At 39.4% G+C, this 16,307-nt stretch overlaps 1 protein-coding gene across 4 annotated transcripts in view; it reads right to left on the bottom strand.

Annotated features, from left to right (window-relative positions):
* LOC143348995 (homeobox protein aristaless) overlaps window positions 1-16,307 on the bottom strand; it is a 124,172-nt gene that overhangs the window by 14,942 nt on the left and 92,923 nt on the right. For all 4 annotated transcript variants that reach the window (XR_013080855.1, XR_013080854.1, XM_076779809.1 and 1 more), the window contains exon 2: window positions 5,630-5,990. Coding sequence is in view for 2 of the 4 variants with exons in the window: in XM_076779809.1 (XP_076635924.1) it covers window positions 5,630-5,990 (361 nt within the window). In the remaining 2 variants the exon portion in view is untranslated. The remainder of the gene's footprint in view (window positions 1-5,629; window positions 5,991-16,307) is intronic.

The raw sequence follows: 16,307 nt of genomic DNA, 5'->3' as shown, positions 1-16,307 counted from the left end.
TTTTACAATTTCTAGGTTATGTAAGTTATATGGTTTAGATACTTCTGCTTACTGTTTCTATCGTGTGTATTCGTGTGCAGCGCCGTCTCGCGGAGCAAATTCAAAATTCGCGCTTCGAACCTACGACGCCATCTTTGAAAAATATCATTATATTAAAATGTTAGATAGATAATGTTATCTATCATGTTTAACGCGTTCACTACAACCGTATAGTATTCTGTAACACTAAAATTTTAATTTTAAACCATTGTTTTCTGAAATTCATTGAAATCTCTATTCACTACCTTGCAACAAAGGTCGAACAACTTGTATTAAAAATTCAGATCTTATATCGAGATACTCGATCGTTGCAACGAACGAATGAAATGCTTTAAAGTGCCTTGGATATAATTTTGTCGAATTTCGCGGACAATAAACGCGTTGAAAAGAGTTCGACGCCTCGCGACGTCGCGCTAGTAGCAAAGAAACGGCGATAAAAGCGAGGGACGCTTGGCAATAAATCCGCGCACGGCGTAAATCGACGCAGTCAATTTTCGAGCTGCCTTTGAGCTCCCTGTAATTTCGAGACGGGGCACTCTGGTCGCTGAAACACGGCTCCCGTGTGCTCGAATCTGCCTAAGCGCGAGATTGAAGCAGTGTGATCGAAGCAGCTTCTGTGCTCCGCGATATAATCATCGAGATTTCCGCGCGATTTCGTGGAACATCTGGGCAATTTGCGTGCGAGATGAGAAACCCCGCGGGCCCTCGGTCGAGGGACACCGAGCGGATCTTTCGTCGGACACCGACATCATAATCATCGGTCAATCCTTTTCGAGGCAGCGCAAAAACAGCAGAAATCGAGAAACGAAAGGGCTTCCGGTATTCCTTTTACTCGAACGTATCATTCGAAGCGAGCAGCAGTTGCTTAATGCGTACTGATCACCCAACAAATATCGTGACTCGACTCCTTTCTTATTGCACAATCTATTTCGAGAGCCCTTTGATTTTTTCAACAATTTTTATTATATTATATTATTGATCAATTTATCGAGGCTTGCAACAAGAGTTTACGAATCCTACGAACCGTCATAAAATCGTCGTTCAGTATCTACTCGAATTTTTTTCTCGAAAGTGGATAGGATTGCAAAATGCAGACGTTAATAGTCCCAAGAAATATTAACATAAAAATCTGACTCCTAAATACCTTTAAAATAAACTCGAAACACGGTTTAAATAATCAAATATATCGAAAACAGTTTTCATCTTTCGTACCAACTATTTAAAATGATCTATAATAAAAAATATTTTGAAACATCATCGATGATCTTCTAATACAATGCCTAATACGAGAATCAGTTAGCCTTCCAGCGGTGATTTTCGTCGGTGGTTCTAATTAGCGGTGGCCAGGGCACTAATCCCATTTGCTAAGAAACGAATCTAACGGATCGTAGGTGCCCCGTCGGCGTTTCTAATCGGGAGCATGACTCGTCGGTCGATTAATGACAGGAGATGTTACTGGTCAGGACAAGAGGATGGAAGACGGCCCAGCGGGGACAGGGACGGAAGAACGGGGGGACAGGAGGTGCCTGGAGATCCATGGAACTGGTTCCGTTCCACGGATCACTGGAAACAATCATCCTTATTAAACTCACCACCGACCCACCCCACGGATATAAAGGTATTCTTCGGAATGATTTACCGAGAACCGTGCTCCTCTGCCCTCTGAAACAGGTGGATCTTGGCGCTATTCGAACAGAACGATAAATTTTATAAAGTAAAACCCACCGGGGACCCCGTCGATGCTTTCCTTTTTCTAGCTCCTCTTCCGACCCAGAATCTCGCCACAAAAAAAAGGAAACAAAAGGGAGGCAAGCGAGAAGAGAAACGTGAAACGAGAAAAGTAAAAAGTACGAGCTGTGTTCGAACCTGGTAGGAGTACGGTCGAATGATTAGTCGAGCCACGGTAGCTCGAGCCACACGATTTCTAATCTAAATTAGATCTTAAGAGCTCGTAAAAGTAAGTGGCCTGCGTTCGAAGGCTTGCAACACATCCTTCGTATCTGGATATTTCATCGAGCTTGCCTCGGAAAATTCGATCGAAAAATCGCCGTGGAAAATGGTCGCCCCGGGCTGAAGGCGAAAGTTACAATTTCGATAGAACCAATCACACTGCTACTACCGTAAAAGTAGCTAATGAATATGCATCGTATTCGCTGCCTCCTCACCCTAGTCAATAAACCTAAGCGACCATAAAATCCAATTAGTGTGAAATTAATACTGCAACACGGTGGCTCGGAGAGGAGAGCAAGAAAACGACGCCAAGGGAGGAGGGATTAATTTATATCAAAACGGCAAAAAGGTATCGAGAGACTCGACGAGAGGAGGAAATGACCCACAATAAGGAAACGGTAAATTACCGCGGCGAAATTGATCGAAAAAATCGATCGATTTCTTTATCGTGCCGCGATCTAGTCGAGACGATCGTCCGCGGATATTGCAAAATTAACGGAAAGCGAGAGTGGATGGAACAGAGACTCGTCCCAGGAGGCAGCCTGGCTCGTGGATTTCACGTCCATGGGATGCCACGGACATTAGGGTTTATCTCGAAACGCGAGCCAGGACTTGGAATTATTTCGATAAGGCCCCGCGCGGGTCCCAACGGGCCCCGTCCGTCGCGACCATCGGAAGATAGCCCTTCGAGACTTTTACTCCGAGTGTTTCGTTCGTCCACGATGACCAAAAAGAGCGAATAGAAGGGACGTGTTTATCGAACCGTCATATCGAACATATAAAACGTCTTGGGGCATCAGGAATGAAGAATGGGTATCTTAGAACATAGATAGAGAAATTTTTCATATTTATTTCATTTTTGTTTGGATTTGTCGACGAGGAATGAGTGTTGTGAAATTTGAAGTGAATTGCAGAATTTTACTTTTCTTTGTTTTAGAGTAACTTTGGAATATTCGTTAAAATTTTGTTTAAATTAACTCCATTTTTATCATCAAAGAGTTTTGAAACTTTTTTGCCCCATACAAAATTTCTACACAGTGACCCAATTCGAAAAGAATAACTGTAGAAACAAACCACCCAAACAACGATTTGTGTACTATAAACTCCAGCATCACATATACTCTTCGACACGAAAAACCGAATCTACAGGGTGTCCAAAACGTCAGGTGGTCCAAATAGGAACAGATGAACGCGATTTTGAGGGGAACTGTACATAGCGAATTTCGATCGTTCGGTATCAATGGCGTACCAGTGGCTGGTTCGTTTCTTCTCTGCATACGTATCCCCTCCATCGTTGGTTAATTACGCGAACCCATACCGTGGCCGCGCAGGACCGGACCTATTACGAGCGATTACACCGCTATTAGTTACTTCTACCTACCGGGTGTTCCGTGGCACGGAACCAGCCACGGTAGTGAAAAAGAACGAGACGAAAGAAAAAGCTACGCCATAGATAGATTGCGATACACCCTGTTGCCGGCACGTTACCGGTGAGCAACTGGATCCAACGGGTTGGAGGGGGGAGAGCTTAATAACGCTAAACCATCGTTTTGACGCCGCGGAATTTGCATGACGATTCGCGGCGAGCGTTTCGACGACGAAAGAAAAAAAAAAAAACATCGATGATCGATGGCGGAGTACGTACTGTTTCGCCGACCGATAGATCTTGCAGGTTTTCCCGGATTCCAACGACGCGGCCGTAGATCATTCGTCGTTATTACGCGACGTTTGTCTGTAATTTTTACCGATATCGCGTTTCATCGGGTAATCGTTACACGTTGCTTCTTTCAGCCGGGGAATCGTCTGTTTTGCAATCGTTGTGCAATTTTTAGAGTCACAAAATGGACGTGTGGAAGTTGAAGTAGGTGCACAGTGGCGACCGGATAGGCAGAGCTCCACCGATGTTGCATAAAATCGTTTCCTCTCTCTCACTAGGTATTGCTATCGACGTGTGGTGAATTAATTTTGTTTGTCGATCGTAAATAACTGGGGGTTTCTTGTTGTTTAGGAGACAGAATCGGTGTTAGAGAGGTACTTAGGGTCAATTTTGTGATGATCGGTAATATAATAAATGAACGAGTTCTTTTTCTCGAGCTGTTTTCTGTACTTTTGTATTTTTGAAACATTTTTGTACGATTTTCCTCGCGTTTTTTTATATTTTATTTTCGTTTATACAGCTTTCCTTTTTATATATTTTTCTTATTTACACAGCTTTTATCGCGTTTTTGTATAATTTGTTTTCGTTTATAAAATGTTCCTTTTTTGATATTTTAGTATCTTTCGTACAGTTTTCCCCCGCGTTTTTTTATATTTTATTTTCGCCATAGGAGTTTCATTTTCAATAAACGTAGTAATACCCACAGATCTAAATCAATATTTTCTTGGAAAATTTGAAAATCTAAAATTTAAAAACCTGAACAATTGTATATTTTACAATCCCACTGGGGATGCACGATTACTTTAAAATGATTTCAAAGTTAACAGTCACGAATAGTTACTCGATCCATGCACTATAATATTTACACAATGATCAAACGTCCAAATCAAAGCAATTGAGCCCCGTTTTGTGTAAACGTTAAAAAAAAATTGTTCATCGTAAATTCGTTGGAGCAATCCATTAAAAGACAAATTATCAATGAGAAAAAGGACTCGCTCGGTGGCGATTTCGTTCCGAAACGGTACCACGAACGAAAGAGCAAAGCTCACGGGAGTCCAATCACGAAATATTTCGGCTCCGTAGGAGTTAATAGCTGGCTCTGCAAGTTCCTCAGCTGTACCTGGATCCCGTTAGACGGGGAGCCTGTAACCTGACAAACGCGACTAGACACCTTCTCTATCGTCTAGACCTGCGGGAGGTACACGAGCTTCCTATCAGTCGTCTCGAAGATGCACCGTAAACTCTGAGCGAGAATGGATGATTCGTAGAATAGGATCAACGGGAATTCCATACACAGCATAGGGAAATTGTCGTAAAATAAAGTGACCTAACAGCGTTGCTTACGAACGATGATTCATACTAATATCGAGGAGCAATGGTCGTCTTTGTTACGCACAGGGAGACCATTCGTTTGGTAAATTCTTGGCTGGTAAACTCATCAGGTTATTCCATATGCTTAGAAAAGCACCATTTTATTTTCACTGTTCATAGTTTACAGTTTAATTGGCAATTCAATAATTCTCGAATTGGATTATTATTCGATTAATTTCATTTTCGAATTTTGAGATTTTAAAATACGAAAATAAGTATTAAGACCAATTTTAATTTATGTAGTTTAGATTTGCCCAAAGTCCAAATTTTCAGTTACTAATTTCCCCCAATTTCGATTATTCGACTCCATTTATATTTTATATTTAATCTGGGTTTATACAAATATATAAAATATATCCATATAAACATATGATAAATATACCTATATATCAACGTAAAAGTACATTTACATTTGGAATTTGTTACTTGCAAAATAAATGGACTCGAGGAATCGAAAAGTTAAAAGTCCCCCCTCGAGAGTGGTCGATTTGTCGATTAAACAGAAAAAGCGCCATACAAGATGGTAGTCGATGCACGTATCTCGTGCACGTCGAGTATTATTCGAGTCGCGCGACAAATGTATCGAGCAGAGCAACGTTTCTTTGTACGTACCTGGTAAACACGTCGGGATAATGAGTTCTCGAGAAAGCTTTCTCGAGTTCCTCTAGCTGGAAGCTGGTAAAGGTAGTCCTATATCTGCGCTGCTTCCTTTTCGGGGCGAAGTCGTCGGCCTCTGCCTCGCTTTCAGGGCTGGTCGGCGCTGCTCTGGGGTGGTTGCTCTCCTCCTCCGGCCTCGCCTCTTCCGTGGAGATTCCCATTTGCGTGGATTGAGGTGTCGTCGTCGTAGGTGGCAGTGCCGATTGTTGGTGAGACGGTTGGCTCACCTGGTTCACTTGGCTCGAGCTGCTCGTGCTGCTCGCAGGACTCGTCTGCGGGACAGCTTGCTCGACGCCTCCTCCTCGCGTCGAATGATCTGCAAAATCATTATCTCTTTACCCCACTGGCCACGATCGTTCCTCGTTCGAGTCCCTTAAACTAACATTTTCCGTCCTGATATCTCTGGGTTCGATCCTCACTTCTCACTTCTCACTTCTCACTGTCGAGAAGTCGTTGAAAATTATTCGTTAATGGAAGTGTTGTCGCATGGACGATTATGGTTAAACTGAATATCGTGGCTGAGATTAACGTTTTGGTCGATTAAGCCCTCGCGGTTTAGTTTCCGTCCGCAGACGGCATAAATATCACTGTTTTGAGGCGTCAGAAGCGTTTCCTGGAACGTTAAACTCGACTCGATATAGAAATGGTAATGTTTGTGATGTGTAGAGTAAAAAGAAATTTATTAGAAATGTTTATTGTATGGTCTTTTGGAAGGAACAGTGTGTCTCGAGTCAACTCAGATCAGTTTGGAGCTCTGAGAATTGGTTTGAGATCGTTTGTGTTAGTCAGATGTGTTACATTGTCGAGCTCCATTGCAAAATTTGTGGCGATTATGTAGCTGAGTATAGTTGTAATGTTATTGTTGAATAGAGGAATCTTCGAGGTTGAAGCAAACTGTGCCATACCACTTCAAACCACACCAAACTTCATCAGATTGTTCAAAGAAACAAAAAGAAACTTTATTCTTAGATGATTGCATATTTCATAATTCACAATGCAACTGCATCAAACCACTCCAAACCATTCCAAATCGCGTCAAACCACTCCAAACCACTTCAAACCACGCCAAACTCCCTCAAATTGTTGAAAAGAACGAAAAGAAATTTTGTTCTTAGACAATTGCATATTTCATAATTCACATAATTCACAATGCAACTGCATCAAACCACTCCAAACCATTCCAAACGCCCACAAACATACCTATTACAATTTAAAACATCGTCAAAGACAAACTTCGTAGTCAAATTGCACGCCAGAAGAAAACAATTCTCCCCCCTCCACTCACGTGATCGTCGTAATATAACTTTATATTACATTTTATTATTACACAAATTTAATATAACTTTGCGTAATAATAAAATGTATTAAATATATTAACTTTGTGTAACTTTATATTACATTTTATCGTTACACAAAGTTAGTATAAATTAAATATAACTTTAATATAACCGCTGGCGCGCGTTTTCGAATCGGTTCGCATGCGCGCGCAGACGGAGACGCGCAGAGACACGCGTGGACGAAGGAGGACGGAGTGCTATCATTCCTTTCACCGACCTTGCCGCATTAATGATCCCTACAAGCCCACACTTCGGCACGTTCGATGCCGTGAGTGATCATGTAACAGCGTTCGATTCGCTTGTAACGACCAGAATCATTTTCACGCGCGATCGATATCCTCGACATACCAACCGATGGATCCCACCTCGTGCTTACAAGCTGCTACTGATAATTCGCGTCCGCAATTTGCAAAGCTGTTTTAGCCCCGGTTTCTTCCAACCGGTTTCGCGTCGACTCTAATGAATTTCGCAAAGAACCGCCACTCTTCCACCGCGATTCGTCATTATCGAAATTCGATCCATACCGGATCAACGTAGAAATCGTCGATGATCTACAGAGGGTGCCAGTATTCGTTGTTCGTTGATATCGCGCCTCGAAATCCGTTTAAACTTGACCAGGGCGAGGGGCTGACGGAGCAGCAGACGTTAATCGGCCCGATTTGTCGGGGATGAGTTTATAATGCAGGTAGCCTGCACGTAATGCGAACGATAAGCAAGATCTAAGCTCGGGACCAACTTCTTTACTCTCGTTTTTCTTGGATTTCGTCATTAAATCGCGAATACGCTACGTACAGGTTCCTCTGTTATTCCTGGAGAAGTTTCAGGATGAACGCGTAGGTAGCCTTTAACATTATAATAGCATTAATGGGCCCCGAGCCGCACTTAATGCTCGTTCGTTCGTTGGGCCAGTTCGTTATTAACTGAAAATTACCGAAACCGAAATCTAATTCGCGTAAACACTGTAATTTCACGGCCAGGAGGAAGCGACTGTTTCGTGAACGCCGAGAACGATTCCCTTCCAGCGACGTGGGGCCCCTCCAGCGGGCCCCTTTTCGCCCAATCTTTACGGTTTCGACGTTTTCGAAACCGTTTCTGGGTTAACACGGGAGCAATTCTTTTCGGTTTAAACTCGTCTGTTTAAAATTATTTACCAATATATTTTTAGTGTTTCAACTGTCTCGTAAGAATAGTTTAATGGGTGTAGATTCTAGGTATGTAATTGGGGACATTCTTTGGGGACCATTGTTCTCCAGAGCTAGATTCACGCGTGAGTCTAATAATATCTAAAAAATAAAACCCAAATACAATTATTTTCAAGACTCCAACAGTGGAGAGTTTCAAGGCAGAGTATAGAACCTCGATTATTGCAAGAAAATCCCCCTCGTTATAAGATTCCCATGTTTTCCCTCTGTTTTATTAGCACATTTGACAAAGATAGATCATAAAACAGACTCCAATCATGAATATCTCGAATAAAAATCCAGATGCAATTATTTTTAGGACTCTAACAGTGTTGAGTTTTAAACCAGAGTATAGAACCTCGATTATTGCAAGAAAATCGCCCTCGTTATAAGATTCCCATGTTTTCCCTCTGTTTTATTAGCACATTTGACAAAGATAGATCATAAAACAGACTCCAATCATGAGTATCTCGAATAAAAATCCGGATGCAACTATTATTAAGATTGTAACAGTGTCAAGTTTTGAAACAGAGTATAGAACCTCGATTATTGCAAGAAAATCGCCCTCGTTATAAGATTCCCATGTATTCCCTTTGTTTTCTTAGTACATTTACTAATATTTACTAACTACAATCATGAATATCTCAAACACTCGAACGTCTCCAACAACAATCACCCAAAATTCGATAAAAAATCGGTTTTCAGACTCTATTGCCCTGCTTTGTACCCATACCAGGGCCTCAATTTCTTATTTTCAGCTTCAGAATCACCGCTAGAAGCGTATTTCTCGATTCTAGGATCCCGTCGGTTGGCAACCGCGTTAATTGACTCGTCGTTAATTCATCGTCGGGTATTGAGAATTTACGATGTTAATTTATTTCTTCTCCCCGTGGTCGCTCCGTCGGTTACAGTGTATCGCGAATACCCGATTAGATGCGTCACGCTCGATTAGACGCTTTGGATGGAGTGATTTCCGAGAGAGCGGCTCGAAAATCTGCTAGTCATTTCTGTCATATTTGCACGCTACTATGTAGCCGGTCGCTTCTGCGTGTTCGCGACGAACCAACACGCGCTCAGGCTCGCGCATTAACTCGGTGCATTACGCGTACCGTGTACATACGATCGCGATTTATGGGCATACAAATTAGCGCGGCGTAATAAACTAATTAGCCGACTCATTGAGGCCGCTTGTGTTCCTCGCGGACGTGTTATAATGGCCAACTCGACGTACACGCAACTGGCACGTCGAGGTCTCGAGAATTTTCCACGACTTTCTTCGTCGATCCTCGCCAACGTTACAACAATCAGCTCGCTGTGTGCGGAGAACGCCTATGGGGCGTTGTAAATAGAATAGGAATATTTATCAAATTTATGGCGCCATTAGAGTATTTTCAATTTTTTAATTTGACACGTGTTAGGGTTGAAAATATATTTTTTTGGAATTTTTGGGGACTCCAAAATGAAATAATGTCTCGAAAAAGCAAGCTCAATATAGATAAGTAGACTCTCTCTAATGTTCGATACTTTTCCTTTCGATATTGTAAATTTATTCGAGTGTTTGACATATTGAAGTTAGTAAATATTAGTAAATGTTCTAAGAAAACAAAGGGAAAACGTAGGAATCTTACAACGAGGGAGATTTTCTTGCAATAAGCGAGGTACTATACTCTGTCTCGAAACTCGACGTGGATCTAAGAATAATAATTTAATCTTTCAATCATAAATAACGTAATACAGTTAAAAACCCCCCTATTTAACTATAAAATATTCTTGTATTATATTTCATTTGCGCTCTGATCGCATTACGGTTGGCTCTTTAATTTTTTATTATCTTATATCGTGCTCGCCTTTCACCGTGTTCGTTTCTAATCAATTTGGATTACCATTTATTAAATTAATCTTAATTTTTGTGGAAGAACCCTGAAAATAATCGGTGAACGTTCCAATATAATCGACACGGAAACGGACACGTACAGTTATCCAGCAGTCATTTTCCACAGATAAGAGTGGAAACGTTTAGAAAAATTAGCATGTCTATTACTGGTCTTTCACTTCCAGGTGTATTAGATAACGAGTTTTACCTTTCATTGGTTAAACTGGGGTGAATTATAAAACGATAGCGCTTCGAAGCGACCATTGAACGAGCAATCGACTATTCTATCGATCATGTGTGCACGTTTAAGCATCCATTCCTACATAATAACATTAATTTAGAACAGTTAAAATAGTGTTTTTTACGAGTGGTCGCGAAAGGAAATTATTTAAAAGAAAAGCGCCTCGATGTACAATTAACTTTCACGCTGAGACCAGCTGGATTGTGTTAAGTTGTGTAAAGTGGAACCAAGATGGCCGCCAGACCCGTCGTTCGACTTCTTTTACTTCCTGTTTTTTGTTAATTTCACTTGTTTTTAGAAGCAGTAAACTCGAGATTTCTTGTGGCAAGATTCTTGCATTATTTTTAAATCCATTATATCGTTGGGTGAAATTTTCTGTTTAAAAATTGGGCTATACTATGTTATAGTATATTATACTATGCTATATATACTATTGGGACTCTGTTCGAGCTTTAATGCCACTTTAACGCTAGATTTACAGACTGAGACAATTTTACATATTTGAAATGAGAAATCGTTAAACAATTGGATTCGACTCATTAAAAATTTTATAGCAACAAAATTTTAAAGGTCTACGAATTATTAAATTCGATATTTTAATAGCAAGCATCCCCCCAAATCTGATAAATAGGATTAATGAAATGGGAGCTTTGTAGAGGGTTGTCTCCACCCCCAAATATTTTTGCATTTTAGCTGCATTCTGTAGTCTTTTTTCAAATTAAAATTTCATCCCCCAAAACGAATAAGTTTCAATCTTTTCCAATCGAATTGCAACTTTTACTCTGTATTATGGGGGATGATTCAATACTTGTCGATAGTTGTAGACCATTCGAGGGGCCAATTAATCCTCGTAGAAGGGTTAAACGTATGCGCGGGCGTAATCTGCATCCGGAAGGTAAATATCTGGCGTTATCGGTGGCTCTATCGCGTGAGCAGCCACCGGGCTGAATAAGGAATCGCCGATAATTCGTAATTGCTTGTTATTATCGTGCTGAGAAATCGAACACGTCCGACCGTCGCCGGTTCTTGTCACAGGATGCATTGATGCGTCTATTAGGGAGAATTTGCAAGTATGATTCGATGTAAAAACACCTCGTTCGGTGTAACCCGTCGCGGTACAACGTCTCGATTCCATGATTCGTACGCATCAACGCACCCCATGGAATAAAGATCCCTTGGTACACGTCGTATAAAACACTTTTATCCCGGGACTTCTTAGAATTTCGGGTCGATTAAACCGTTCAGTCGATTTCTATCACTTACAGTCGATGAAAAATAACGTACGAACCCTTAAACGAACGATAATACAATACAATTTTGATTATCAGGCATTCTCGGGACTGGGGTAACGTAGAAAAATTAAATATGGCGGATAATTGAACTGTAAGTACATATGAAGTGGTAAAAACGAGGAATCTTTATGTGTTTGAGAAACGAATTTTCGAATATTAGAATTTTTCTCACTTGTAATAAATACAAAATAGTGTACAAGCTTTAAACAAACGATATTAAGTAGAAAAAGAAGGATAGTTTTATTTCTACGGTATTCGAAACACGAAATATCGACCGAATGCGACGACCTCCGTAATTGCAACAATGAAGAAACTCGCGAAAGAAACATCGTTCAATCGATTTTTCTCGCTTCTAATCAATACAAAATAATGCACAACCTTTAAACAAACAATAGTACGTAGAGAAAGAAGGGTAGTTTTTTTTCTACGGTATTCGAAACACGAAATATCGACCAAATGCGACGACCTCCGTAATTGCAACAATGAAGAAACTCGCGAAAGAAAGATCGAACGCCGAACGAGGCGTGGCAAGTCGAATCGAACCGGGAAGAAGAGGGTCGAGGCGATAGCAAAACCGTTTCCTACGTATTAACTCCTGTATTAGATACACACGTAACGCTTAGCCGCGGCGAGAATTATCTGGGATTCGATCGTAAGAAGTAATTAAGTTGGCAAGAACGAATCTCTCATTTCGATACGCGGTCTAATGCGTGCCGGAGTTTTCTACGAAACGCGCCGGCGATAAACGCGATTCGAATCCGAATATCGAAATGACAGTCGATTGGCGCCAACTGGTATTCCTTAATTACAAGCTTACCGTCAACGTGCAATAACGTTCAATTAGCACACTAATGGATCGGATTTCTCGGTCAGGTACCTACGCACGCGATAAATTCGATTGCATCCGCTTTCTGCTATTCGAATTTCTTGGCAAAATTCTTTTTTTACTTTGTTTATTCATTTACTCGGCGAAGTTTTAATGTAAACTTAAATTGATCGTGATAGGGAATTTGTCTACAGGCTGTAATCGAGATTGTACTGCGTGGACCAAAAGAATTGTGTCAGGGGGGAAGAAGATTGATAGTGATTTTGAAAAAATTTAATTTGAGAACACAAAAAGTCTTAAATTGGACGTCCAAGAGTATCTAATATCAGTTATAAAAGTATCTAATATAAGTATCTAGGCAATAATCGAGGTTGTATTGAATAAACCAAAAAAATCGTGTCAAGAGGGAAGAAGATTGAATATATAAGAATTGAATCGAAAAGATTTAATTTAAAAACACAAAAAGACTTAAATCGGACATAGAAGAGTATCGAACCCCAGTCAATAAGGTTGTACTATACAAACCAAAAGAAATGTATCAAGAAATTATCAAAAGAAAATTCTTGGATAATAATTTCGTTATCAAAATATATCACAATTGCAACAAATCAAGGTCTTCTAGAACTATTGAAACTCCCTAAAAAATTTAATATTAAATAAAATTGAAAATCCAACTAATTAAAAAATTATTACCAGAAAAAGAATTCGTTTAAAGAGACAAGCAGTGATTGAATAATCTTTCCGTAAAATTTCGAATATTCTTGACATGAAGTAAAGTTTATTTATTTTCTAAAGAATTATTAGTAGTTTAATCTACGAACGTCGTTGTGCCACGCGGTTGCGACAATACGTGTTGCAACGTTCTGCCGTGAAACGCGTAGCCACTGTTGCAAAAAAATTAATGTTGCAAGCGCACATTTGTCTTTGAGACGTTCTGAATAAATAAATTACACTCGATAGGAATTAAAAGTAACTTTAATACGAATATAAATCGCACGAGCGCTGGTGTTGATAGATAGTTTTTCTACGTATATATTCTGATCGATGTAATCATTAAACGCGAAGTGACTTTTTTACACATTTATTACAATATCGCCCAGCAAATCGAAGCTGAAACCGACCAATCGAGAACACTCGTTCGATTCCCTTTTAATCGATCCGAGGAGATCGATTAGTCGAGTCGAATCGAGACTCTCGAACAGTCACGCGCATGCGCGCCAAACGTGCTTCAGAGGTTATATTCCTCGACGACGAAAATAAAATCTTACTCCACACTTAACATTCTTTTATAGTTGTATATTATTTATTTTAAATTCCCTGTTATATTATACCATTCGGTTGTTTCAATATTCCCCGAACGCAATAAAAATTGCTTCTTTTTCTCGATTTTATCTCGGTTTTATGTAAGAACGTTAATACCCCATTCGACAAGGGGCGTCGCGGAGAATATTTGAAGGCACACCGATCCCTTCTTCCGCAATAAAGGAATCGGTTTTCATAATAATTATTCCCGTGGAGGGGGGAGGGGGGAGGGGGCAATAAAACGAACGTCGGCAAAGATAATTACGTTTTTTTAATAATCAACTTCCCCCGTCGAAGTGTTGTTGATCCAACCGCGTGTATTTTTAACGTTTCCATCGGCGCGATAAAACCCCCGATCTCGTTTTTACGATTCAAACAGACCATTCAATTTTGTGGGCACACGCGATTCGGTCCAACTATAACGTTCGCGCGATCTCGCGTACATTATTCATTTCGAAACGATTGTAAAACTTTGTCGGGATAATACGGACCGTGGAACGTTTGTGTGTTTGTTGTTTTTCTACGATTCAACGGCTCGAAAGAAACCTGTTTGTTCCGACGGATGAAAAAGTAATGTTGTTGCGCTCGCGCGACGCCAGTCCAACGATTATTAGGACGCGCGTTCATTAATGCGCCGGTATTCCATAACGTAACACGCGAGGCTTCTTTTTTGTCCCTAAGCACGAATGAAAATCTCCGTTCGGCGAGGATGTAATTTGCAAATTGCTCCATTATCCGCCGGCGAGCCTCGATTAACGATTCCAGCGTCCGTAAAATTAATTAACCGTAGAGAGGTGTACCGTTGAAAACGATTTGTACGCGTCGGGGAAATCGGTCGATCATCGATCACTCGAAAATCGAAGGGACCCAGCGCGCCGCGGTGAATAAAAATTAGAATTTCGAGGTGTTGGTTTTGGGCTTCGAGAGACCTTGATGGTAGAAAATTATTGTAAAGTACTATTGCAACTGTTCGAATAATAGAAAATGTTTGTTACTAAACTATTAAATAAGAGAATTATATTGTAATGTAATATAAATATACAGAGTTTTCGGGCAACCATGGGAAAAATTTTAATGGGGGATTCTAGAGGTCAAAATAAGACGAAAATCAAGAATAGTAATTTGTTGATGGAGGCTTCGTTAAAAAGTTATTAACGTTTAAAATTCCGAGCGTATTGAATTTTTTTCTAGAAAGTGGGTAGGATTTCGGGGGTAGGTCTATTCACCAAAAATAATTGTAATTGACCGCCACAACCGAAAATAATTTTTCCAGAACGATTTGAAATTTTTTAATTTTTTCGACAAATTTTACATATTCTCGAATTTTTTTCTAGAAAATGGGTAGGATTTCGGGGGTAGGTCTATTCATCAAAAATTATTGTAATTGACCCCCACAACTAAAAATATTTTTTTCAGAACGATTTGAAAATTTTTTTTTCAGCGAAAAATTTAGGCACTACCCCCCTGTCGATTTTCCTTAAAAATTCGTTTTTCATTTTTAATCATTTTGTTTGATGCTGTACAGAAAAGTTGTCTAATACTTTTTTGTAGGTACCCATGAGCTCTACTTCAGAAAAAAGTTTCATTGAAATATATTCACTATTGCAGGAATTATGGTCGTTTGAAGTTTGAACCACTTTTATGGGGTTTTTGTCACTTTACGGGGTTAACGAACAACTTTTTGAATATTTTTACAATTTCTATATATTCTCCATCTAAATACGCGTCGTTTGCATTTTTAAACATTAAAATCGTCCAATCCGTTCAAAAGTTATGACGTTTTAACGATATGCATGCAATTTCAGGGAATCATTTCTGGTCAGAAATTATATTTTCGGTAAACAATTTTTTTCTCGAAACTGAGCAAGATTTCGGGGGTATATGTAATGATAAAAAATGATTGTAATTGCCCCCTGTAACTAAATATAATTTTTTTAATATGATTTGAAATTTTTTAATTTCGTCTAAAAATTTCAATACCTTCTCGATTTTTTTTCTCAAAAGTGGATAGGATTTCAGGGGTATGTCTGTTGACCAAAAATGCTTGCAATTGACCCCTGCAACTAAAAATAATTTTTTCAGAATGATTTGAAATTTTTTAATTTAATTTTTTAATAACTTTTTAACGAAGCGACCATCAACAAAATGGTATTCTCAATTTTCGTCTTATTTTGCCCTCTAGAATCCCCCATTAAAATTTTTCCCAGGGGTGTCTGAACATCCTGTATAACTGTTCAAATAATAGAAAATTATTGTAATATAGTGATATTTAAATCAAAAAAATCGTAATAGAATGATAATGAAATTATATAGAGATGTAAATAATTTTCCATTCAAAATAATTGTCTATTATCAACATCAGTAATCAACTATTCTCTTAAATTTCTCGATAGAATTTTAATTATTATTCTCGACGTGTTGCAATACTATTTTTTATGTTCATTCAATAAAAAAAAATTGTTTGATGAAATAATATCGAGTTTAAAATCAATGACGATGAAAGTAGATAATTTAATTTTGATTCAAAGTTCTTTTAATGCTCGACGAGGTGATCGTTGATTGGTAAAAAATCGTAGTAAAG

Source organism: Colletes latitarsis, chromosome 12 (genome assembly GCF_051014445.1).
Source record: "Colletes latitarsis isolate SP2378_abdomen chromosome 12, iyColLati1, whole genome shotgun sequence".
Classification (NCBI taxonomy): Eukaryota; Metazoa; Arthropoda; class Insecta; order Hymenoptera; family Colletidae; genus Colletes; species Colletes latitarsis.
This window is presented reverse-complemented; position numbering and strand designations above follow the sequence as displayed.